This window comes from Anoplopoma fimbria, chromosome 14, assembly GCF_027596085.1.
Source record: "Anoplopoma fimbria isolate UVic2021 breed Golden Eagle Sablefish chromosome 14, Afim_UVic_2022, whole genome shotgun sequence".
NCBI classification, from domain to species: Eukaryota; Metazoa; Chordata; class Actinopteri; order Perciformes; family Anoplopomatidae; genus Anoplopoma; species Anoplopoma fimbria.
Window position 1 is genome coordinate 22,624,290 of NC_072462.1, and position 26,752 is coordinate 22,651,041.

Genomic DNA, 26,752 nt, shown 5'->3' on the forward strand with positions numbered 1-26,752 from the left:
GAACAACAACAAGGACTTCTAAGATTAAAAGAAAAAGATAAAGAAAAAAAAAAAGGAATTCAATCTGTTTCTTTTGTTTCTGACATTTTATGTTAGAAGTTGTGTGGAAGTCGTGATCTATAGACAGCGAAGAAAACGAGCACACAGAAAACTGAAGATGCCTACATTTGTAACTTTTACCATTACTTTTTGTTGGTTTTCCTGTTTTGGACCCCAGAGTTTACAGTTACATCATAACTGGTTGGACCACTTACTTGTTGTTACTTAAATGTAAATGGCCATTTCCAAAACACATATTATCATCTTCAATAGGATAACCAGCCGTTTAGAAGACATCACCCTCATTTAATGCATGTAATGGAGAACATAAATACACGTAAGATACTTTATAAATGAGACCAAATAAATGAATGTAGGTGGAGATGGCCTGTCTTTCTTTTCATTTCCTCTCTTCAGTGAAACAAGCAGATTGTACGCTCATATTTCATATTAGATTCAATGCAGGCTACTATTATTAGAACAATACGACCATTCAGGCTCCCTCGTGTGGCTCAAAGGTGAACTGCAGATATAAACGTTAAATAAAATACTTTTGCAAATTGATTTGGTAACTCTATTGCGACCCACCTGTGGGTCCCGACCCAGTGTTTGGGAACAACTGGTGTAGAGTTTAGAAATGTCCCGCACGTGTGAAAACAAATCTTTAAACAACCAAGCCCTCATTCTGAACGGAGTGTGCTAAATCCACATTATTTTTACTAAATCTACTCAATCAGTAGAAGAGTAGTGGAGCTCCACTTTCTGGTGACTGAAAACACCATTGTGAGCTCAACTGCGATGCAGTATTTTAGTTCACAGTTAAAATATAAAATATCAAAAATCATGATAGGCCAGCTCTGGAGCAAAAGTGGTTGCAAAACTAACCCAATGAACGGTGCTAAGGCTAAGGGTTAAGGCCTTTTAATGATTCAAACGAACAAGGGTGATTGGTTTTTTGGATCGTTTGTAAAAGCAAAAGTAATAACACTTGTTTCCAAGGACAGAAAGCCTGTTTTCAGACAGCAAGCATCCGTGGCTCGCTGTGTGACCATGGCAACAACAGAAATCAGAGGAGGAAAACGTGAGCTGAGTCTATAAACCATGTTTATGATGTTAGCAGAACATGCTTCGTTAATGGTGATGTATTTCTAACTATTTCCTCTATTTAAGATACAATCCGCTCTGTTTAGCTGCGTGAGGACATTATACTAGGCCAATAGCAGCAGCCTGTGTTGGAAATAGACTTAAAGCGTAAGCAAGTAAAGCAAGTAAAAACAAAAACTGCTCATATCAGATAGTCTCTCTCTGCACGGATTCTTGATGATGCACTTGACTGCAACACAATAATATTGACAAAAATAGTTAATGCATGGAACCAAAAAGGCAACTTGAAATAGGTGCCTCATACCACGGCACACCAGGCCAGTTGCAACAAGCACAACGCTCGAAGCATGTCGAGGCCTGTATTTTTGCAGCGATGAAACAGTTGAGTGGCGTCAGAAGGCTTCACTACAGTGCTGATGACGGTTTCTGTGTGCAGTATGCTAAGTCTTAAGAGGTTAGGTGACCTGAAAGGGCTAACTTGCATGTAGGTGAGAATGTGTCCCTATGATGGACCAGACTCTACCCAGCCTTTATGATCAGTGGATGCTGGGATCGTCTCTGAGTGGACAGGATAACCACGTCACAAAAGATTGGTAATTCTATCCAACACAGTCTCCATGTCTGCCTCAAAAACAAGCACAGCAGGCTGATGACATGTATGAACTTTGTCACAACATACTGTGTGCAGCAGATCTCCAGCAGGAGGATGTGTTTAATGTTTCTCCACCAGGTGGCAGTGCTGTCATCTAGTTCACTCACCACTCCCTGCTTTCTCTGCCAGTCTCTTGTGGCGCTTCCTTTTTTTTCTTTTTTTTTCTTTCAGCTCATGAATGAAAAATGATACCAGTGGTAAGATGGTGACAATGGCACATCTTCTGCTGCTGGTGAGTGCATTAACGGAGTGAATTAAAAAAAAAAAAAAAAAAAAAAAAAAAAGCATATTGATCAACTACAGTCATATTCATGTTGGTTAGATACAAAATTAGCCAGAATCTAAATGTGGAATGGTTAAAATAACTTACTATCAAACTGCCAGGCCTGTTCCCAAGAGCACTAAAGTGAATACCCGCCATTTCCTGCACTGTAATGAATTGACACTGTTTCCTACATAAAAGCACTCTTTGACATCAGAGGCACTTTCATGTACTTTCCTCAGAGGCATGCGTTGGAAAAAGAAATGTGAGAAAAGATGACAAAATTTACAGCAAATTAATGTGAATGTTTGAGATCCACATGAAAAAGTATGACTTTTTTTTCCTCTTTGGGTATAACCCTGGCTCGCATTTTAAAAGGAAAACGCTTAAAGGCCAAAACTCCAGTCCACCTGTATTCTCATTAAGAGAGAGAGATCAGTCTAGTTTCTTATCCGTGAAATGATTAAAACCATGGAATAAATATATTATATATGATGGTGCCGGAATATGGTTAAACGCATTGCTTTTGTTTCCATGGTCATGACAGTAGGACATTAAGGATTACGTCGACGAATGCTCTTAAATCAAATAGTCAAAGTCAAAAAATGTATATATACACAAACAAACAAACCAACTTTGAAGCCAATTACTGACCTTTGACCTTGTGGGCCACAGTGCATCAAATAAACGCTTTACCGTGGTCACAAAATTAATAAGGGATTTGAAATGATTTGGTTTGAATTATTAAACATAAATCAAGGTTAATCTTTTAAATAACTATGCACCTGATAAGGCAAGTACCTGAGGAAAAGTTTCTTCAATTCAATCCAAGCCTCCCACGTCTCCCTTAACCTTAAGCTTTTTCTGGGACCTCCACTTGTGTTGTTTGGCATCAGTCTGTGTGCAAGGTTATCTAATTTGACAATGTTTTTCTTCTTTTTTTTGAGGGATGAAAATATCTGCATTGAAGCACTAATTACTTTCGCACGCTGCCAAGGTCAAACCAAGCTGTATACACAAAACTGCTTCTGTGCAGCCTTTGGACCCTCCGGATGAGTGTGCTGACCTTTTCAAGCTCGGTCTGCCTTTTCTTTTAAAAAATTGTCCAAACAATACTTGTGCTCGTTTGCTGCTCAGAGTCAAACTGTGGCTACAATTCAGCCCTCAGCATCACTTCTACCTCCATAAGCGTTTCTGATAGGACTGTTGCTGCTGAAGAAACTCAAGACCTTATAAAAGCACTTAAATCACTCGGCTCAGTTACTGTGAAATAGCGCTGTTTAGAATTTGACAGCCGTGAAATTGGAGGCAAAATAACGAGATAACCAGGCACAATGTGGATAGCTGAAATTTAAAAAGGTTTTTGGATGAAGTCGAGAGCAACTTGAATGAACAAGGAAAGAAGAACTCAATGTGCCAGATGGCAGCTGAGTGCTAAACAAATGTTCAGTGACATGAACATCGCAGTAAATACATCCTACATGGCATCCGCTCCCTAGCACACGCCGAGGCTTAAAGTCTTTCCTAATTAATTTTCATTCATGGTTGTCGCCATTCAAATCAGTTATTTTAAAGTCCAGGCGCACACAGACGCAAGCTTTAATAATAACAAGTGTCAGAACTAGAGTGTGTTAGGAAGAGGCACATTCATTGAATCATCTATAAACCCTTCAACGGAATTGCATTGTTTACTTCCTGTCAGCTGATTTCACTCAAATACACTGCAACAAAAAATATATAAGAGAGGGAAGGGTCGTTGCAGGACTGAACTCACATTGGTGCGAAGCTGGTGATATATACATGTATTTAATTGTAATAGAGTATGTTTGTTATGAATAACTAACCAACCATCAAACTGTTCATGACATTTATTTATATTCAGGAGGGCTAACGTTAGCTAGCTATCTCTTTTATTGTCAGGAGATGGCACAACTTTATGCCCTATAAATCTGGAACCATACACCAGTACCTATTATTTTCAATGCACCAAGTTATTATTTACACTTTGTTTAGCTTATGTTAGCCAGCAATATCTCTGTTAACACATCCTGCATTCATTTTGAGATAAAACCGTTAACGTTAGAGGAAGAAATAATCCTTGCAAAGAGTAAAAAAAAAAGAGGGCAACACTGCAGTGTTGGTGCAAATGTGATAGCGAATCTTACAGCCGCTGTCATGATTTATGTGTCTGGTTTGTTTGTTTTATTGTGTGAAAGCATTTTTCATTCAAAGGTAACACAGATTACGATTGGTTACAGTGGGACCCGCCATGTCCGCCTCATTCACATCAATAGAACTGGCACCAATGCAGAATTGGAATGCTGCCACAATGACGTAATGACCCTTCCTTATTTTATAGGTTCCCTGGCATGCAACGTCTTCATTTTGGAAAGCTTCTGCAATAAAATCACTTCATTCCATTCCAGAAGTAAAAAGCTAACGTAAGGCTTTCAACGAACATCGGTCGCATCACCTCATGTCACCACATCAAAACTAATCAGGCAGACTTGTGTTCTGTGTGATGGCGTTTTGTAGTCTTGTTTAGTCACTTGTTAGCCATCGTCTTTTTGGTTAAGCAACCCTACCCAACCAAATCCCCTTCAAAAAAAACATTTATTTGAGATGTCTCTTTGGGTTCATCACTGTGTCCCTTTTGACAGTATCCATTTGTTTGAAGCATTAATTAATAATAATAATAATAAAAAAACGCTGCTACCATGAGTACCCCTGGCTAAAAACATCTATTATAATCCTACAGCTGCCGGAGATTGACGTGCATTACATGGCTTATGGCACAAACAAATGAAACTTCTGAATTATTCCCATTCATTTTTGTCATATTACAATATTCAATGCAGTTGCGGTCCAATCCATCCTACTGAGTAAATATTAAATGAAGATTTTTGGAAAAACAACAACATTTGGTCTTTTGCCCCAAAACTTCACAAGCACTTGGAACAGATAAATGATAAAAAAAGAAATCTGCTGGCAGACAAGAATCAGTCACCCCATGTGTTACATCATGTCATCTACATTCAATGAGACAGAAAATGATTACCTTAATCAGCACAGTAGGGAGATTTTGGCGGGCTATCCTCATATTTAGCACATTTGCACCAGAATCAGTGCAAAGACACCTGCGGTATACGATGTAATAACAGATGACATTTTGCTTATGAGAGAGTTTTATGAGGCAGCACTTAAGCAGTGGGTGGAACTGGTTTAGTTACTTTCACGTAGCTTTCCCACATACAGAAGTTTTGTCTTCTGAGAGTGTCAATATAGTTCCCTCTCTATGCTCAGTCACTCGGAAAACTCGAGAAGAGAGGCCTGTCAGAAGAAGTTTCGGGAAGTCTCTCCGTTTGACGCACAACACAAACGATATTTTCCTCATCATCTGTAATGAGGCCTCTTTGGCTCCCTGACGCTGTTACAGTTCTTGTCATTTGTTTTTCCTCGCTGCTCAACGTCGTTATTTATCGTGATCGCCCATTTGTAACGAAGTCGACTGATTAGGTTAAACTGCACACGCTTGTCTCTGCAGTAATGGGAGCCTGGATCCATACATCACAACAGTGTTTGTCTTGATACGACAGCAGCTGCAACACTGTCTGAATCCGGTGCTGAAAATGAGAGGAATCTGATGCATTTATTTCCATAAATGATATTTGAGCCTATGGGAGCTGACACAACCGTTCGACTGCTTGTCCACACACACACACACACACACACACACACACACACACACACACACACACACACACACACACACACACACACACACACACACGCGCGGTCGTGTTTTCATGGCTTTTGGGGACATACCATTGACCATTTCCTGGAGAATAAATTATTTACCTTATTTTAACCCTTACCCTAATTTATATCTAAATTTAGCCTTACCCTAAACTTAAACCGAATCCTTGACTATAAAATAAAACTATTTTCATGTGGGAACGGGCGATTGACCCCAATTTGTCCCCCTAAATAAGACAGCTCCCCACACTGTTACTGTCCTCATTAGATGTCCCTCTAGTACTGTCACCGCCTCATGTGTCATTATTTTTTCTAAGGTTTCTTTTCTCTTTGAAGGCAGCGTCTGCTGTGCAAAAGCTGTGAATTTCAGCCAAACAGGAATAAAGGCGAGGATGAATTATGTTACGTTGCTTTGACATTCAAACATGAGGGAAAAATCACTGGAGATGAAAATTCATTTTCCAAGTTTATGCATTCAGATTGAAATGGACGCTGGGACGATTTGAAGTAATATGTAACAATGCTTTCTAATTCCAAGCGTGAAATGTCATTGTATCTACTAATATATTTATAACATTCAGCCATACCTCTCTAATGAAAAAGTCAACAGCTATCTTTCTGCTATTGTTGTCGCCTAATGCAGTGTAACATTGAGTCCCTGGCCGCATAATCTCAGACAACGAGAGCTGCATGTTTATTAGTTGTCTGAGACAGTTATGGCGATGTTAAGTGTGGGAGTTTAAGTGTTTAAACACAGACATTATCCTCATGAACGGTTGCACAATGCCATAACGTTTAAGTACAGCAAAGCAGTACGAAGGTTACTCTTCTTCAGTCCTTACCTCAGGTCACTGTAAAATGACAAACTCATCTGTCTTCTTTTCAACGCCCTGCTTTTCCCCGATAAGCATACTCAGGCATTCATCACTGGTATGATGTCTGGAGGGCAGAAAAAAATGCCTTTAATCCAAGCATGGCAGAGAACAACAGCTCCGTAACGGGAGGAGGCAAAGGATTTATAGTGAAGAAGAAACGTGTGACAACTTCTAAGAACAGATCAGACAACCGAAATATGTTTTCCTCAATGTTCATAACATGTTTCTTCATGAAACCCTCAAGTTGTCTTGTCACTGGACCATGCAATGTTTGTTTAGGAATTTGTGTGATATGCTTGGCTTTGTTTTGCTTATTGATGAAATCATTTAATTCCAAAAAAGACGGAGTGGGCCGGCACACCAGAGACATTCACAAAGTAGAATGCAATCCAATACAATCGCCTTGCAATAATGAGCAGTCAGAGACATTTCAATTCATTGAGTCTCCAATGTTGATGTGTGTTGGCATATGTCATGATACTCATACCCCCTTTTATTAAATGTTACAGTGATATATCTGTATAGCCTCTATTGCAGCAGTCACTTAGTTTATTCAAAGTTAAAAAATCCTACCACTTCATGTTGTGAACTGAATACCAACAACCTTGCAGCAATGTCCTCCCATCACAAGGCAACAGATGGAAATGTATTTCTGGCATTGGATACTAGCAGAAAAGCAAGATTCATAAACCTTTATTAAATTGACAGTATGAGTATGTGTTATGTGGAACTCTGCAACGCTTCACTGGTTTCTGCCCTCTTTAAAGTGTGACTTTACCCCCAGGTCTGAGCCTAAGTCCACTCACTGCATAATTTTGAAAAATGCATCCCAAAAAAAGTGGGCAAGGAGCTGAGAGATGAGACCCCGGCAACTTATTTAAGTCTCAATGCAGCGTCGACAAACACGACAGCTACAGCAGCTTGGAAGATAGCTAAATGACATAGGGCAGTGAATTTGATGGATTTACTAAATTACACCCGCTGTTGGGAGACTACTTTGCCGGCAGGAGAGTGAGTGCCAGCTTTGGAGACGGAAAGTTGCAGAATAGGAACTTGAATTCCTTCCCACCGAAAGCATAATAAAGTAAAAAGTATATTATATGTATGTGGTTCATCACAGTACAGTGAATCTCATTGAGTTCATAACTTAACTACTGAATTACTCATGAACCAGTTTTAAACACCAGGAAATGATGCACTATTTTCCAGTGTTTGCACGGAGAAAACACAACTACGGAGAACTGCGCTGGCAGGAAAGAAGAATTCAAAAATAGAGAGAAAACCATCTGACACCTGTTCATTTATTCAACAGCACCACAAGCTACCATGTCAAACATTAAAAGTCGATTCAACGCATCTTTGATGCAGCCTCAACGAAAAACAAAAACTGTCCATTGAAAGCTTCAGAGGGGTTTTGTTTGTTTAAGACTGCATTGTATTGTGAGGTTGTCCTGTTATTTATCCCACATCTAAAGAAAAACTGATATTTTCTCTTTCCTTCAACAATTTCTAAATGTTTTTGTTTTTTTAAAACTCCCTGACAGTTATTTCAAAATCAGAAACCTGCACGTGTTTTGTTTCCCTTAAAGGTCACACGTAAAGCGAAACACCCACTCTTACACCAGATTCCACTTTCTCAGAGCTGTCAGTGAATGCTAATTGTGCTGGGATTTAGGACTATCTCACCCTTCAGGCCTTTTGTGCAATCTGCAGAAATACCACTAATGTTTAAAGAAATAAAGTCTCTGGAGTTCCTTTAAAATGGCATCTCAATGAGATTCTATTATCTGTTTCATTCCCTTTCAAGTGCAAATAGAGATCCCTACAAGCCGTGTGTCCATAGTTGCACTTAATACTCTTTTTTTTATTTTAAACAAAGATAGTTGTAATATATTGCAAAAGTCACTTGCCTAGCGCTCACAATCCACAGTCTTCTTCATGTTGATCACTAAGTAGCTCCTATTGAACACTTTGACAAGAGCACCTGGGAGAGTGCCAGCTGTTGAATGTAGACAAAATATTACACATTCACTTTCCCAAATCATATTTTATTTGACACTCCAGGCATTTTCACTCGCATAAAGCCTCAAGGCAACAGAGTTCTCGTCTGCCTGCTCTGGAGGCAAGTTTCTCTGTCAGCAGGCTCTGCACTCTGACGCCTCTGAGGGATTTTAATATGCATGCTGAAGTTGTACGAAAGAGTTTCCGTGAGGCACCAGGGGGGGTGCTCAAAAATTCATAGTCGTATCAACAAGCCGTTCAAACAGCCTCTCCCGTATCACCGAGAGAAAGGCGTAAGACCTTGGTCGTTCTGTGACCCGAGGGGTTCTGCGGCACCGGCGTTCGACTTGCCGAGAGACACCACGCCTTCAGCAGACTCCTACTCTGGATTTGAGCCTGATTTGGACCACCGACCGATGACGAGGAGGTCGACAGCGTCCCGCAGCAACAGCATGGGGAAGCAGTGACGTGGTTTTGGGCTGAGGCGTCAGAGGTATTGGACGCGGGGCCGGGACTGGAGGAGCGGGTGGCGATGTGTCCCTGCGGTTTGGCAGCCAGCACCCCAGTTCTCAGGCAGCGTCCACGGAGCACGTTGTGGAAGGCTTTCTTGAACTCCCGGCTGAAGCACGGGTAGATGATGGGGTTGATGCAGCTGTTGAGGTATCCCAGCCAGAAGGTAATCTTAAAGACGGTTTCAGAAGGCTTACAAGAGGGGAAGATTGATCCTAAAGAACACACAGACAAACACCAATTAAAATATGAATGGAAACGGACACTTATCCACCAAAATACGTTAGAAACAGTTAGAAAGACAAAGTTCTAAGGGAGTTCATACCTCCATCAAAGCTGAACATTTCTCTAAGTTTACATTCAAATTCCCCAAGCCCCTTCGTTGCCATTTTCCATCCGTCCACCAGATGCCCTCAGACTTTCCCTCCTCTCCCCATCACCTGACTGCAATTACCACGCCTTCTCCCCTCACCCCTCACCTGCATCTCATTTGCTCATCAGCCTCTCAGCTCATGTACCGGTTCCAGTTCCATTCATTACAAGCCAGTTCTATAAGGTTGGAAAGTTTCTTTCTTCGAGCTTCTTTAACCCGGACCAGACCATGAACCTGGTACCTTTACCCGCCTGTCTGTAAGTCTACACACATACCTTTACTTTGGAATTAAATACCTGAATTTTTCCTGACTATATGCTTTGTCTGCATTTGGCTCCAATCCTTTCTAGGGTTGTGACAATACCGATTTAAAAAAAAAACAACATTTTAACAAATACATTTTTGAGAGAATTTAAAAAGTTTGAGTATTAAGAATTTTGAATAAGATGAATGGTAAGAAATTTAAAGCTGGCCTCTGAGTTACGCTGTATGGCCAAAAGTGTGTGGACAACCCTATCACTCCAAATACTATTGTGTTCCTTTGGACGTGGACTGTTTTTCATGAGTTGGGCCCATTGGTTCCAATTAGCAGTAATCTTGATGCTACAACATATAAAGATATTTTAGTTTAGTATATTTTCAATCTGACTATCTATTTTAAGAAGTGCACCATTGTTGCATTCTGTGCTTAGAGCTACCCAGGACTATTATAATTGGTTTAAAGAAATACAAAAAAAAAGTAAGATCCCCCCCTCTATAGTAGAATGATAATGTATGGGACCTTTTGACACATATCTCTGTGGAGATAGGTCTAGCTATGTGGGACCAGTTTGTGTTAGGATCCTGTTTCAACCCACTGTGCACAAAGCCAGGTGCATCAAGAAATGGTATTCCTAGCTTGTACAGGAAGAACTTAATTAAGCCCTTTCCTCAACTCCATCCAACCCCTTTGGGATGAATTAAATAAACCAATGTGCAAAACCAATGTTACACAGCGGCTTTACTTGGTGCCACTGATGAGCACCAGTCCCCTAGCTTTATGAGCTCTGTAAAGCATACTGTGAAAGTAATGCCGGTATGGTGGCGGCTGCAGTGAAAGACGTGCAGCCACCATGTGCTGAGGCACAAAACAGGCTCTCCATTTGAAGTATTCAGGAAAAATACAAGATGAGAAATTCGGTAGTTTTTCAAACCCTCTCTCTGGGAATCTCAGACTATCAGTGCCTCAGAGCGCTGCGCTGTGAGCCGTGAAGGTCTGTCTCAATTGAAATGCGTAACTATTCTCCGATGACTGGCTGCCTTGGGAGGCAACAGGGTGACTGAGCGTGCCTCCTGGCATTACAGTCCATTAAGCCTCGTGCTTGCTACCTGTAATAACTTTCATATGAGGGAGCAATAGTTTGGTTCATTCCATTTCATCACACAGTCGAAGCCCATCCGGCTCCAGCGTGATGTTTTATTTGCTCTATTCGGTCGCTTGTAATTTAATTTCTTGATGTCCCTTCTGAAAAGCGCGAGCAGCAGAGGAGTCGAGGGACCGCAGGGAGGGAGGCACGTCCTGCCTGGTGTTGTGTTCACAGAGCAAAACTTATCATCAAGCGACATTATGCCAATAATTCATGTTTCAACAGCTCTTGCATTACAATGGCTACAATGATAACCCACATGGAGGTGGTGGGGGGGATCGGGGGTTGCTGTCAGAGCTAAATCATAAAAAAAAAGTCTAGCTAGCAGCTGGGCTCTATGGATGGCAATGCTGGTCTGTCACACCATCTGTCAGTCACATGGTCAGCTGGTCAGTCCACCACTGTGGTCCAGACTGAAATAGCTCAACAACCATTTGAAATCAAATATTCATGGTCTCCTTAGGGTTGAATCTGGACTTTGGTGATCCACTGACCTTTCCTCTAGTGCCACGAGGAAGACACGAGGAGGAACACTTTTTTAGTAAAAATGTCTTGACAGCTATTAGATGAATGGCCATGTGATCTGGTACAGATATCCAATGAGAGTGAACAAAGGGAGGCACGTACTGACAACAGCTGCTACACATTCATAATGTTATGATAATAATATGCTTGTCTGCCTTAATTATAACACAGTTGACACATTTTTACAGCTGCCTATGTATTAAATCGGAGTTCTATTGAGTGAAACATGCAGCATTTAGCAGATTCCTCGGTTATTTATAAAGTCTGTTTGCTGGGAATTTCATTGTCTGATAATCAATAAGGATATATGACATGAAAGCATTACAGTAGTAACACATTCTCAGCTTAGATAGTTTAAGGTGTATCTTCAGCAAAATCCTTTACAGTATCATCAACCTGTCTGAGAATGATGTGACTAAAGCATTGACTAAAATCTACTTAAATAATAAATCTTGAAAAAAACAGAGTCTAAAATGGGACCAACTTCAATTTAGACTAAATTTGAAAATCTGAATTAACACTGTCATGAACACTTATGGATTGAAATATCTCAATATCTACTGGATGGATTGGCAAATAACTTTGTTCATACACATAGTTCCTGGATGATGAATCCAAATGACTTCGATCCCTAGACTTTCCCTGTAGCGCCACAGGAGTTTGACATTTGTGGTGTTAACATTTTCCCTTTTGGCAAAATGTTTCATCAAAATAATGACATAACCATGAAAGTTAAACTAAAGTCAAACTTAAATAACTTGGTTATTGTGTAGTTTTTATCCCTGTGTTAAAAGACCTGGTAATCAGTTCAGAACAGACAACAGCTCCTGCTTTTTGGTAGCGTAACCCTTTTGTTTACACTGGGATTACACATTGGATTCTTTGCCAGGTTATGAATACACACACTGGCAAAAAAAAGAGAGAGTAAAAGATAAAGCACATTATTATTTGTCCATTATTCATCCACGTCCCCTCCGTCCTGTATAATAGATTGTGCCTTCCTTCAATAAGATTACAGTTTGTGGAACAAAATACACGTTTCAGAAATAATCTCTCCATCTGTGACCTGGGAGGTAACTGCTGACAGACTATTACGCTTAAATACACATTGGACCACACTGACAATCACTTATCTCAGTCAAGCCTTGGGAGTTATTTCAGAGGCAATTAAGATTTTAGATAAGGGCTTCACAATGGTCGGGACTCTTTCCTCTCTTACATCTATGATAATGTCGCTGTTATCTCCTTCTTTGACAGACTCTGACAAAAATTGTAAGTGTAATTAATTGAAAATGAAGTTGAAAATATCTGGTTTAGTGGATGTAGCGACTCATAATGTTTTAACTGTGCATAATGTTAACAAAAATGTAATATAAGCTGAGAATCTATTCATTATTAAATCACTTAAGAAAACCATGAGTGCATACTGTAAAAACAATCGTGTGCATAATAAAAAAAGTCATTACATCATGGTAACATTATATTGTAAACTAAGCAAAAAAGGATAATTCAATAAAAAGGGTCCTCCTATGGTTGTCTCGGCAAAGAAACCTTGGAGTTTTACATGACGCAAGTGGAATCTTTAGTTTCGAGCAAATGCTGGGTTTATTAAACTGGGTGATTCTTAACATTTGAAATATTTCTTCCATACATAATTATACCTGAATGGAACAAATATTTCACATTTCATCTCTGTGAAGGTTCATGTCTCATAACTACAGTAATGTTTGACTTCGACAGCAGACTAATCTTTAATAAGTTCATTTCTATTCAGTTTTGCCTCTGCAAAAAATGTCTTTAATTAACATTTTAAGAATTTTCCAGAATAAAGCAGGCCTCTATAAGAAAATGTATCAAATAAATCATTTAAGTTCTCATTATGACATCAATTAATTTCTGAATCATTTAAAATCCCTTTTTTAGATTCAGATAATACAGCAGATCCATCATTTAAAGTTCCTTTCATTTCCGTCAGTTTCACCCCATTTCGTGCCTCATTATATTGCTGTTGCATTCAAGTCACAAAGCTACCATATAGACTTGTTTTGCTGAAAGATACTGTAAATCCATGACAGTCTTTCGAAAGCCCAGTAGTTTGTTTGACAACACTGTCTTGGCAGTATTTCCAAAATACTCTTATGATATCTTATTACAGACACTGCACCATATGTGTCTCCTGAATTGCAACTCACAGGATGTTATATCATGGGTACATTAATCTGAAAGAAAAGCAGTTTATAACTGTCCTCTCTGGTAGTTTCAAGTGTGTTGCACCTGTAACTACACCCACCAGTGATGTCATTGTGTACTGACACACCCTCAAGTACTCTACTGAAGTAGGTAAACAGCTGGAGATCAGTTAAAAAAAAATATATATTTTTTTGCTGTGTTTATAGACATAAACTAAAAGAACATAACAATACATATATTTGTATTTAATAATTAAACTTGTGTATTTTGAAAAGTAAATATGTCACTTACAGCTACCATATTTTATTAAAGAAGTTGTAATGGATACTCTTAATAATAATAATAATAATAACTTTATTTATATAGCACCTTTTAAAAACAACAAGGTTTACAAAGTGCTTTGACAGACCAGCCAGCAAGACAGTGCATAAGAAACAAAATGAAATAACAAGTGATAAACAAACAAAATAAAATAATGAAATAAATAAAATCAAGTGATAATGGTAAAATATAGTAAACAAATATAAGATAAAAATGAACCAATAAAACGACGACATCACATAAAAGCCAATCTATAAAAATGTGTTTTAAGAAGTGATTTAAAAGCGATTAATGTGAAAATCGTATGACAACGAGTCCCTCATAGTGAGGAACCTACTGTTAACTGTTTTGCCTCTCACTTCTTTCACAGTGTTGCTTTTGGCAGCAACAGGCAGCTCTAAAAACCCTCTACACTACCTGCTGAGCACCAAACAGCAGACAGACATATTTGTGGAACATACTGGAGCATTTAGCAGGGAGCCAGATATTTCCTCCAGGAGGTGGTAGAGATTTCACAGTTATTGCTGGAATCGCAATTCAGGTGACAAGTTCTTACAACAGATTTTCGATTGTCCCTCAAAGATAACATTGCTTTGTTAGAGATGGACTGAACAGTCTTTGAGGATTCCAGTAATAAGTTCAAACCGTCAGTAAGTGTTGTTAAATGACCTTCTGGGTCCTTGAAGGATTTCTTTCAAATAAGCAGACCCTTTGCTTTGTGAATATAATAAGAACAAATAAAAAGGCACACATGGGGATTAAAGCAGGAGTTTATGAGGTACCTACCGATGGGTAAAACCAGGAAAAAAGGGAGCCAGCACAGAATGAAGCACCCGACGACAATGCCGAGAGTCTTGGCCGCCTTCTCCTCTCTTGAGAACCTCAGCAGCCTCGACAGGGTAAAGGTGGTGCGTTTATGTGTTGTGGCCCCGTCGTCGTCCCCCTCAGGCTTCCCCGACTGAGCAGCGTTCCCTCTGTGTATCCTCAGCATCACCCCCTCCGTCTCAACGCCTCCCTCCTTGCTGCTCTTTCTGAGCGTCTTCGTCTCTCTCTTCGCCACAGTATACACGCGGCAGTACATGGCCAGGATAATGGCAAGAGGTATGTAGAAGGAGCCCAGTGCTGAGAACAAAGCGTAGCCGGGCTCCTCCGTGATCCGGCACACCGTCTCGTCTTCTGGGTCGGGCTCCCTCCAGCCAAACAGGGGGCCGACCGATATGGCTGCAGAGAGTCCCCAGAGAGTGGCCACCGCGGTCAGCCCTCGCCGCCCCGTAGCCATGGCAGGGTAGCGCAGAGGGTAGCTGATCGCCAGGTAGCTGTCAATGGAGATCACACACAGGCTGAGGATGGAGGCGGTGCAGCAGAGGACGTCCAGCGCGGCCCAGACGCTGCAGAAGGACCGGCCGAACACCCATCTGCCCAGAGCCTCGGAGGTGGCGGAGAAGGGCAGGACAGCGGAGCTGAGCAGGAGGTCCGCCGCAGCCAGGTTGGCGATGAAGTAATGTGTCACGGATCGCCAGTGGCGGTGGAGCAACACAGACAGGATTACCAGGATGTTGCCAAGGACCCCGAACACGACAAACACCACCAGCACTATCCCCAAAACCACCGCCTTTGCTACATCCATCCCTGGGTGCGCAGAGGAGCTGCAGTTGGGGCAGCGACCTGCCTCTGGGAAAACACTGGTGTTCTCAGCGGGAGCCATTATTACTTGTTGGGTGCATTGAGTTGTGCAAGTGTCCTGCAGATTGATACCATTCATGCCACATCTGTTCCTCAATTACAGCTGCCTTGTTCTGCTCCTCCTAATGCAGCGGATAAAAGCTTTCCCTGCTGCACAAACCGCTCTGCCCGTTCATTTGGAGATGAAGTGACTCTTGCCAACTCTCCATCGATCATGTGGCCTCTGGCAGGGTTCCTTGGCACAATGTCGTATTCAGAGAGAGAATAAAAATGTAGTCCAGAGTAGCGTGACAGAAATGACAAATATTGGTTGATTTGGAACGTCAAGTTCTTCCATGCCGAGAAGCTTTGATCCAGGTAACCTTTTAATACAATAAAAGGGATAAATAAAAGTATATTCAACAACACATTCAGAGGATTTTATAAAAGCAACAGGCTCTTTAACTCCTAAAGATCCAGTGTGTAGGATTTAGGGGGCTCTATTAGCAGAAATGGAGAACAATACTCCTAACTATGTTTTCATTGCTGTATAATCACCTGAAACTAAGATTTGTTGTGTTTTCATTAGCTTAAAATGATCCCTTCATATCTACAAAGGGAGCAGGTCCTACTCACAGAGTCTGACATGTTGTATAGCACATGTTTCTACAGTAGCCTAGAATGGACAAACCAAACACTGGCTCTAGAGAGTTTTTACGTTAAAGTTAGCCGTAGCAAAGGGAGAAATGAGGCAAGGGGTTTCCAGTTGGTTGCAATCTGCAGCCTCACCACTAGATGCCGCTAAATCCTACACACTGCTCCTTTTTAAGTACTGTTCTTTCCTTATCAGCGTGGAAACTAAACTAAACTTCCCACATAATATAAAAGGCATTAAAGATAAATTGCAAAAAAAGTCATCATACAGCACACAGTTTATGTTTAACGGGTAAGATATCACTTAAGAGTCTCTTTTTACCAGATTTAGTCTCTATTTGCAATTCTCCCCCCATTATGCTGCATTAGCGTAAATGTTGGTAGTGCTTGAATGAACTAAATGGCATTTGCAATTTCCTTTTTCATCCCCAAAACATTGCAGCCTACTCATCTTTATGCCTCTGCAAGCAAACAACTCACAGCATAAAAACAACTCCATTACTAATACCTGAGCTTAACATTTATTTAACCAGGCAGATCAATTTTAAAGCAAAAATATCTATTTACTCGGAGGAGGCAACAGCGCTTGTGAGCAGTAGGGGTGGCATGTATTGTAATAGAAAAGAAAAACAAAGGACAAGACATAATCAAAAGCAACAGGGGTAAATACAAGGACACCACAGCGGCAATAATGATCCTCCGGGGCAAAAAGAAAATCATCCGTGGCATTATGAGAAAACCAGCCAGCCATGCAGGGAATACAAAGATAAATCAAAGCAGAGATAATTCAGCCGGAGCCTGTGATGGCTTCCTTGAAGGTCTTTTGTCTGCAAGCTGGGCTCTAACTCAAACGGCGGATGACAGGCCAGGAATTGAACCTTGAGGAGGGAACTATATTACAGAGGCAAAGGCCTACTGATAGTCCCTCTCAGCAGCACTCTCCGTACAAGTGTTGGCGATCTGGGATGTCACTGTCTGAGATAAACGGCGGTGAATTGCAAAAGCAGCGGAGATAAAGCCTTTGGAGAGCGGAGTTATGCCCGTCGCGTGCTTGTGCTAGATCAAAGGCTTTTGCCCGCTGTGCATGCCACCACGAGGCAGAACAAAAAGCCACCCAAATAAACACTTGATGCTGGGATTTCCACGTCGGTAGCCTGAGAGGGGAATATGAAAATGAAATAGGCGGCGAATGGATATCTCGGATTGTTTCAGCAGGGGAAGGTTGAACGCAGTGATATTTGGAAAGGCTTTTTCCGCCCCTAATGAGATTTCTCGGTGTGGTGAAGTGCCTTCACAAAAGAGATTAACCGCATCTAAAAAATGTATTTCCTCATCCCACCTGTGTTTGAGGACTTACTGTTACTGTGAAAAGTGTCAGGCGGGAAATAGATTTACATTGTCCTTGAGGCGATACAGTAGAAACAATTCAGCAAAGGTAAAAACGACTTTATTCAGGCAAATAAGTCTTTCCTGAATTTAAACACCAAGTCTGGGACAGGTAACAGTTTGAAGAGCTGAAACTGCTTGGCTGACATGTTGTATTTCAATTTGCATGTGCTGTGTTGGTCGCCGACACTGAGGCTTAAAAAGAAAAAATATATATAAAAAAAGAAATCATCTACTTGTGTTTTTTGCTTCATCTTTCATTTGTGAATGTATGAGCAGGGAAGAGCCAGGGTAATAGCCGTGCTGTGACAAAATGATGAAGTGGTGTAAGTTTTGTTAAATGACCTTTTCAGTCTGTCACACTATTGACAGCCTTTCCAGCTTTGTCCTGTGACTTTTTGGCATCTTTGTTTTATAATTTCCTTCCTCCAGGAAAGCAGCACTATCAGACTAAATGCAAAAGTTATTGAGCTGCTCAAGTTTGGAGAAAAGGAACGGAGCAGTCAAAAACGGACGCATGTTCTTACATCTTAACAATAGAGGAATAGTGTGCTGCAGCACTGGTTCCCTCGACAAAAAGCCAATGGGGTTTTTATAATTGGATTTTGAGTGAATGCCAAAATAGGATTCGCTGCAACTTACTCGTTTTGTTCAACAAGAAGAAGAAAAAGTTTTATGATCTTTGAAGCATGAATGCAGTTGTGAGCAAACGCCTTTTTTAAGACACGCAAAAGCTTCAAAATTCAATATTTAGCCACATATTTTATATTGCAGAACACAAAGTTACAATTTCTAAAGCTTGTGATTACCAAATACTTTATTTATGACATCTAACCAAAAACCCATTCACATTCGATACGAGGGAACCGGAAGTGCAAACATGCTGACTCATTTCCTGGTTTTAGGACTCATTCCTGCATCGTTTACTGTAAAGCCATTTCTCCAGATATGAAATGGAAGCAAAAAGTTCAGTAAAGTCCTACAATACATGTTGAACATTTGTGAACTGACCTACAAACGTAGAGCGAGTCTATATATGAATAAATGAGACTTCACAAATCCAGCTGATGTGTTGACATGTGACCTATAGGAAAGACAGCATCAAAATGTCAAGTTGTTTGATTAAACTCAGAGCATTCACAATTAATTGCTTGGTAAATTACAAATATTTACTGATTCAACCTTCTAAAAAGTAATGATTTGCCACTTTTCTCCATTTCATATCATTGTAACTTGAATTTCGTGCGGTTTCCGAACTCTTAGAACTTGTGACAGGATTGTTTACTCAATTTGAAATTAAAAAAAAAATGCAGAGATTGATTGTTAACCATCACTAATTGCGTCGTTAAGAGCATCTCATCCCAGCAAGACTGCACACGTCTCATTTCCTGCAGGTAATATCTGATTAAAAGCCATCAGCGGACATCATTACTATCCAATTTACATCTGGAATCCAAAGGTTCACTGCCCCTTTTTTATTGGATTAGTGGAGTTCATGGAAAGATGACGCTTTGCCCTTGAAGAAACTTTCCCGTCACCCTCCTCAGTCCGAGCGGCCATTGCACAATTGATGCAAGCATCCAATTACATCTCATATTAAAGATCATGATTAGAATTTTGTTTTAGGAGACAGAATATCAGCGAGGGTATTAAATGGCTTAATGTGGCCTGACCAAGGGCATATTCAATCAGAGCAACATCTCATGAGCTTACTATCACAAGGGTAATGTGCACAGCATTAGTCTTCCTGACATTTCCTGTGTGTTTGCTTTTCTGTAACATGAACTTTGCTGCATTATGTTCCACAAATCCCTCTACATTTGTTATATTTAGCGAGACACTCATCGTTGAGGTTGTAGAAGAAAAGATTAAAGCTACAGCACTTTGTCTAACCTGCAACATGTCTGATTTATTGCTGCCTGCAAGTTCTAGGGCCGGAACTAACAATTATTTTCATTACTTATTTATTTATCGATTACCTGGGAACTGTATCAATTTATCTACCGATCGATCAGTTGACAAATGACAGAAAAGAGTGGAAAAATGGCCATCACGTGTTCCTAGAGAACGCATAGGCTTGTTCAAATTGCTTGTTTTGTCCCAAATGCAGTTCAACTCCACCGACAAAGATGAATTTGCACTGATGTAAAACAGAAAACACGGCAAATTGTCGCATTTGAGAAGCTGGAAGCAGAGAAAGTTGTCAACAATTCCTATTGAAACATTCCTCCAACAATACCACTGCTTAGACGAATTCCCTGGATTTTAGATGTCGACTTGCTTTACTGTCCTTTAGGTCACATGAGGCAAATTAAATCCAGCCCCCTTTTCATGTACACACATGGATCTCCTCGACATGGCAATGTATTCTGCTGGCAGCTAAGGCCACTGTAGAGTTCATGTATCATTAGATTTTTTACAAACTGTGTAATATAATAGTTTGTGTCAGGTACCTGGAGCAGAGCACTACCATGATGAATGACTGTACACTTCAAGTCCATTTCTGAAAAGCTGTACTCTCCAGGAGAAAGGTGGTGGTGGGGGGGTTCATAACTCAAAAGCTACATGACATTAATCATTACAGCTTATCAACCTTGAGCACTAGCTGCACACTGCCCTTTAGAAAGGAAAGTTAAGTGTGCTTTCATCCATCTGAGGGGTTTGTGTTGCTGCTGTTTATTCCCGAATGGCAGTTCCTCCCAGAGGATGATGATGATGTTTAATTTCCCTGAGCTTCCCACCATGCACCTTTGCAGCTTCAATCATTCCTCATTTTCTTTTATATTCATCATTTATTATCTATATTTATTTACTTCCCATTCTCCCTTCTGTGTTTTTTAGATTTAGACCCCCTACCTGTTGAGGGGAAATGTTCTGACAATAAATCTAAATGAGGTTTTTGTTCATTATAAATATAAAAACGTGTTTGCTTTTGACTTTTATCACGTGCGAATACTTGTGAGATATGCAAGGAATAAACAATTACTGAACATCAGGCTGCATGAATCAGCTCAACAAAATGATGGTGTAAAAAAAAAAAAAAAGACGCAATTTCCACAATGTGCTCATCAGTGGCCAATTATCAAAATAAAAAAACAATCATCACATCCTTCAGGTGATTAAAAAAAAATCACAAATAATCAAAACGATCCATTTTGGAAATTAGAAGTCACTCAGCCAATGAAGTGCGCTGTGGGATGGAGGGAGAAGAAGAAGAAGAAACTTACCTGTTTGGCAGCGTGCACTCATCTCACTGCACCGAGTTTATTTTATGTAAAAGAAAAAAGGAAACAGTGCAGCTGATGTTCTCTGAAGGCAGTCGTGTGTTTCTCTGGTCGCCAGCACGGAGAGCAAACAGCTCCCGTCTCTGCTGCTGCTCTGCAGGGAGACAGTCACAGAGACCCACCCACCTGACCCACCTGACCACCCACCCCGCCCACCCCCACCTGACCCCAGGCCCCGCCCACCTGACCCACCTGACCCCAGGCCCCGCCCCCTGTCCGGTGGCTCAGAACATTATTATTTATACATTAATAATCATCAACAACAACAACTCACCTGTTTTGTGTTTAGATGTTTCTTACAACTAACATGGAAGGGACGTTTTTTAAGTTCATACGAATATTGGAGAAATAAAACTAATTTAATGATACAAATATACACTTGGAATTCATGGTGGACTTGGCAAACAACGTATCCACACACAGTTTAAAGTTTTTTCATCTCTTTATTTTTTCTTCCATTGCGGTCAAAACACATCAGGAAACCCCACTGTTTATTTTGAGTTGATCACAAATACTCACCTGTACAAAAGGAACATGTATTAATCCGCTGTTGAAAATGGTCCCCAACAAATACTATGCTGACTGTTTCCTGCTGGTGATTTTTACCAGCGACCAGCTATTTTAGGAAATTCTGTAGTTGTTTTTCTAAAATAGGACTTTATATTTGTGACATTTTCAAAGATTTCTGATGGGTTTGGGACTTGAGTGCAACAGACAGGACAGCGAAGTCGGACTATCATTGTTAGTTTATAATATTTATTGTCATTATCATTGTCACAACCCGGCTCCTAGGCCATGACAAATATGGAAAGGACACAAGGGATTATGGTAAAGCAAAGTTATTTATTATAATAAAGTAAACAGATAGTCATTAACGTTAACGTGAATGTGTGAGCATAATGAAGTGTGGGGTGTCGTTAGCGAAAACAAAGACCAAACCACGGCAAAAACGAGACACTGGCATGAGTGCCTCCAAGTCAGCAGAAGAGAGGGACAGAGCAACACTGGAGGAGGGCTTTTATCCCAGAGGAGCTCCAAGACCAGGTGCTCTGCATCCGGTACTCTGCCGCAACTGCATTCCTGTGTCACCTTCAGGGACACAGGGATAAATAACTGGCAATACCGCACTTGTTCATTTATAAGCTAGGCAGGGGCCATCACACCTCCCCCCTTAAAGTCGGTGTCCCAAGGGATCACCGGCATACTATCGACCCATCGGAGCAACACTACTCAAACATTTCAAACTAAGAAAATAGTGAAAATAATATACAACCTTTGTAGACAGTACTCTTCCCATTGCTCCCCAACCCATCATCAGCAACCCTGTTACCTGAGAAGCCAATTTAGAACATGGACACAGGAAAAACAGTTGAATACAACAATACCACCTGGCAATATATGACATTCCAAAGTCAGACAGGTAACTAATCAATGCAGAGGTGTGCGTGATAATGCATCAGCAATAATGTTGTCTGTTCCTTTAATATGTTTAATGTCGAGGTTGTAAGCCTGAAGGAACAACGACCACCTTGTCAGTCTCTGGTTTGGGCAAATTACTCAAATTTGAACTTTTTTTTTTGTCTAGCTTGACAACTTCATGACGAGGTGAGACTATCCTCACCAGAAGAAATGTAGCATTTATTGATACTTCAAACACTTAAACAACTTTCATTCATATTTTCCTGACAAGCAACTCATATGGGTGGAATGCAATGATGACATTGTAGTTATTTTTGTTTTGTTTAGTTTGGAAGACTTCTTGGACATGTTGAATCAAAGAATGGGGGGGTGTTCCAGTACATCACTTATACCCCAAGGATGACAAATTGTTTTTTTCTTCTCTCAGGTTATTGTCTCTGGTTGAGTTATTTAAGGCTCCTGTGATGGCTCCGTGACCTGGCCAGGTGTCTCAAATTCCGTCGAAGGCCCCGGCAGCTGAGTTCACTATGAGATTCTTTTTCTTCACTTCTGTCTGGCGTGTCAGGAAGATGCATTCAACTTCAAATGGCCGAGCTGTCTCATAAGTCTGCTGCCAACGGGTGTATTGATCTAGTGTATGGATCGTTCTAGTCTATGGGTTTATATTGTAACTCTGTGTTATTTGGGGGCTGTGGTTATATTGTCCTTGGACTGGCCTGCTTCTTGTCCCCGTGTGAGTATATAATAAAAAAGAGTTTTATTGTTTAGAATCTGTTGAATTCACATTGATTTTAAAAAGTGGAAATAGTCGAAGCCTAAAAATGTGTTTATTCCTGACTCTGAGAACAGTGAAAAGAAACTGCGTGTTTGGATTCATCTCATGGATACTGCACAGAGCTCATCGCCCCAGAGCTTGGTGAGGTTACATAAAAGTGTTCAGATGAATATTTTGTGATGCTTTTAGGATAGTATGCATGAGCACATAGCTGGCTAATGCTTGTGTGACATTTTCTAACTTAGTGCATTTAGTAAGAGCATACCCTTTATTGAGTACTAACAGGGCTCTGCAGAGGCTCAAAAATTGCATTCCATTATTTCAGTGTTTCTTGTGGAGGGATGCAAATGTTTTTTTTCTGAAATAGATAATTATTGTATGAGTTGCCATGAAAGTTTGTACAGACGTTGGGTTTCCCTCAGGATGATTTCATGAACAGCTGATATTGTTTGAGGAATAAATCATGAAATAAAGATTTTTAACAAATTTAATTAGGTGAATATTTGCTGTATCTGTTTACACAGGCCCTATTATGCTATTTTCTGGGTGCATATTTTTATCACAAGTTACAGTTACAACATGTTTACATGCGTTAATGCTCATAATCTGCCTTGTTTTTTTCATCCTGGCTGTCCTGCAGCACCTCTTCTCAACCTCTCTCTGAAATGCTCCATTGTAGCCCTTGCTCCTCCCTCCAGAAAGCAAAGTCTGCCCTGATTGGTCAGCTAGCCCGCTCTGTTGGGATTGATCAATGTTTCACATTTCAAAAAACTCTTCCTCCAAAGCTCCAGCTCCGTCTCTCTCTTTTGTTGTTTGAGGGCGGGCCAAACTAGCCGGAAGGAGATCTACGTCACTTCCGTAACATTATGACCTCATAAAGTCACGGAAGTGAAGGAGATAATTCAATCGAGCCGTTTCAGGCAGCTCAGGAGCTTCTGAGGGGGAGGGTAACTCCTTTTAGTTGTGGACTTCAGGTTTTACACTCTACGGACCTTTTACATGTACAAAAATATAAATAACACAAAAAAGTGGAAAAGCATAATAGGGCCACTTTAAGAAATTGAGACTTGGGACAAAACAAGTGGCACGTAATATAAAAACAAAAACAGAGCAGCTTGACAGACCTTTAAGAAATCTGTGTCAAGTTGCTCACTGTGAAGATCTAAGAGGCGTAAACACAGAGAGAGACCTAAGGCAGCTTTTTTTAGGGATGAGGAGTTTGTCTTATAATTATTTTCCTGAACCGTCGGCTCATTTGCACAGGTCATGAAGTTCTATCAGATGTAAACTATGGGGACTTGTGTGTTCCTGCCCTGAAATGACAGCTTGACTTTTTTTTTTTCAAACTTTAGAGGATGACTCACACACTCAAACTGCACTTAAGACTTCAATAAGGTGAGTTTTATCTCCTCTTCTATCTATTCCCTACTCTCCATGTACTTGATCTGTTTTATTATTGAAGGTAAGACAGTTTGCAGACCTGTGATTAGCAGCTTGCCAAAGGACACTGGCACTGGTGCTCATGCAATAGCAGAACATTTTGACTCTGACATTGATCTATCTTGATCATTTATCCAATGGGCATGTGTGTTTTTCTAGTTTGGGAATTCAGCTCCTGTCTTCAGATTTTTTGTTGAACTTGTTACCTTTGTTAAAAAAAACAAGCCAACAAAATATAAGTAAACTCTTTCACTTTAAAGGTCGATTCCTCGCCTTGGGTGGACCGGCATCTCAGGGAGACATTAGTGTGCTGAAGCGCTCGGGGCAGCCTCTCCAAACTGATGTTCTCTCACATTCGCTGACATCAGGAAGTGATGTGAGGAAAAAAAAAACTCCGGTGGCTGCAGCCTCCGCTTGGCAGAGGGAAATACATTTCGTTGTTATCGGCTTTAGCTGGTTAAATGCTAAATTATTCATAGGGAGGTAAAGGCTTGCTCTCATGAGATTAGTGCGCCTAATTGTTCATCCAGTTTGCTGCTTGAATGCAGGAGTGAGGCTGGCTGAACACCAGCATCCTGGATGATTCCATTAATGAGGAAACGAGACGAGACATTCAGAAACTATTTACAGAGCTCCTTAAACTTTTAATATACTCAGCTAAGCAAAACGCAGGTGCCTCCAACTTTGCATGATGGGAAAATTAAAAAGGAAATTAGAAATTAAGTTGGGAGAAGGCGGCTGATGGTTAGTCTTCGGGTTTACCTTAAAAACACAGGATCAAGAATAATTTCACCCTCATAACATTTTAATGAGATTTAAGAAAATAACTATTACCTTATTTTCCCTGTGTAGGCTTTTAAAATGATTTTATAGCCATGGTAACTTTTTAATTCTAATGAAAATCTCTTGCATGTTCGATCAGTAGATGACTCTCCTATCTGAAAGCTTAATGTCCCACTGGCCTGTTTTCAAGCTCCAACAGATACATGGAGATACTTTTATACTCCTCCACAATATGCAGATTTGATAGCTTTCTTAAGGCATTTTTATTTTAGCAAATATAGGGATTTTTCTTTTTTACCTCTTTCATCCGCCAGGGCGCATGTAAAAGTCCTCTGGCATGCCACTGTCCACAAAATTATAGCATTTCTAAATATCTGCATCACTCTGCATTTCTGAATCACAAAAATATCACAGCTGTGTTCTACAAATAAACTAATTCCTATTTGATTGAATGTGAAATTTCATCAATAGACAAGTACATGTATGGCTCTGAGTTGACTGCTCTGAGGCTTTTTCTATGAGTCAGCCTTGAAAAGCTTTGTGCACAGGGTTGTGGAGAGGGGGAGTGACACTGCAGTTGCACGACTGTCTGTAGTGGATGGATATTTGTTTGCCACACTCGACTCAAAAGCAATCCATTAGTATGCTAAATTATACCCTAATAACATTCTGCCTTAATGCCAAATGCCTGCTAAAAGTAAGTGTTTTTATTATCTCCATCAGGAGGATCATGCGATTGTTTGCTCTTGCGTCTGTGATTGAGTGTGCCCCTCTGTGTCCGTCCAAGCCTACTCTCACGTTCTGCTGCACCAAACTTCATAACATTTTGGGTGGCCAGTTTTTGGGGAACCTGCAGGACCTCTCGTGGTTGCCGTGACTCCCACTTTCTCAAAACAACTTTTATTTTATACTGTCATTGACTGCCTGCTGACACCTCAGTCACTACTCTTAACCAGCCCCCGGCTAGTATAAGGTCAGCCGGTGATAACACAGCGTGCACTTACCTTTTAGGGTTTTGGATGGTGTGTTTGGCCAACAGCTAACTGAACTACTATAGACGCACTGCTGAGCACCTTTCGATTGCTGGTTTAAGCCCAGAGACACAGTGGGGGGAAATAGTCTGCACACTTTTATTGTTTGGATGGTGTGTTTGGCTAAGAGCTCATGAAACTATACAGACACTGCTGAGTACATCGCCTCCATTTAGCCGCTGTGGGACCAGCAGACAGCTTAGTGAGTTCAATTTGGTTTTGACAAAATTGTATGAAATGTCTTATACAGTGACTTAAAGCCGATTGCTGCATACATGATTTCTTTTGCATTTGAATGAAGTGT

General features: G+C 40.6%; 1 protein-coding gene across 1 annotated transcript; it reads right to left on the reverse strand.

Moving 5' to 3' along the window:
- Positions 1 to 8,726: 8,726 nt before the first annotated feature.
- adra1ab (adrenoceptor alpha 1Ab) lies at positions 8,727 to 21,089 on the reverse strand. The gene is made up of 3 exons (XM_054612697.1): positions 20,944 to 21,089; positions 14,801 to 16,059; positions 8,727 to 9,414 (listed from the first exon to the last, which is right to left on the reverse strand). The coding sequence occupies exons 2-3, from the start codon at positions 15,774 to 15,776 to the stop codon at positions 8,948 to 8,950; spliced, it is 1,443 nt and encodes a 480-aa protein (XP_054468672.1). The 5' UTR covers positions 15,777 to 16,059; positions 20,944 to 21,089; the 3' UTR covers positions 8,727 to 8,947.
- Positions 21,090 to 26,752: the final 5,663 nt, after the last annotated feature.

Excerpts from the sequence above, each read along its gene's own strand:
- adra1ab (XM_054612697.1), bottom strand. The coding sequence starts at position 15,776 with ATGAATGGTATCAATCTGCAGGACACTTGCACAACTCAATGCACCCAA. Across the intron at positions 9,415-14,800 it reads TTTCCTGGTTTTACCCATCG|GATCAATCTTCCCCTCTTGT; the intron begins GTAGGTACCTCA and ends TGTGTTCTTTAG.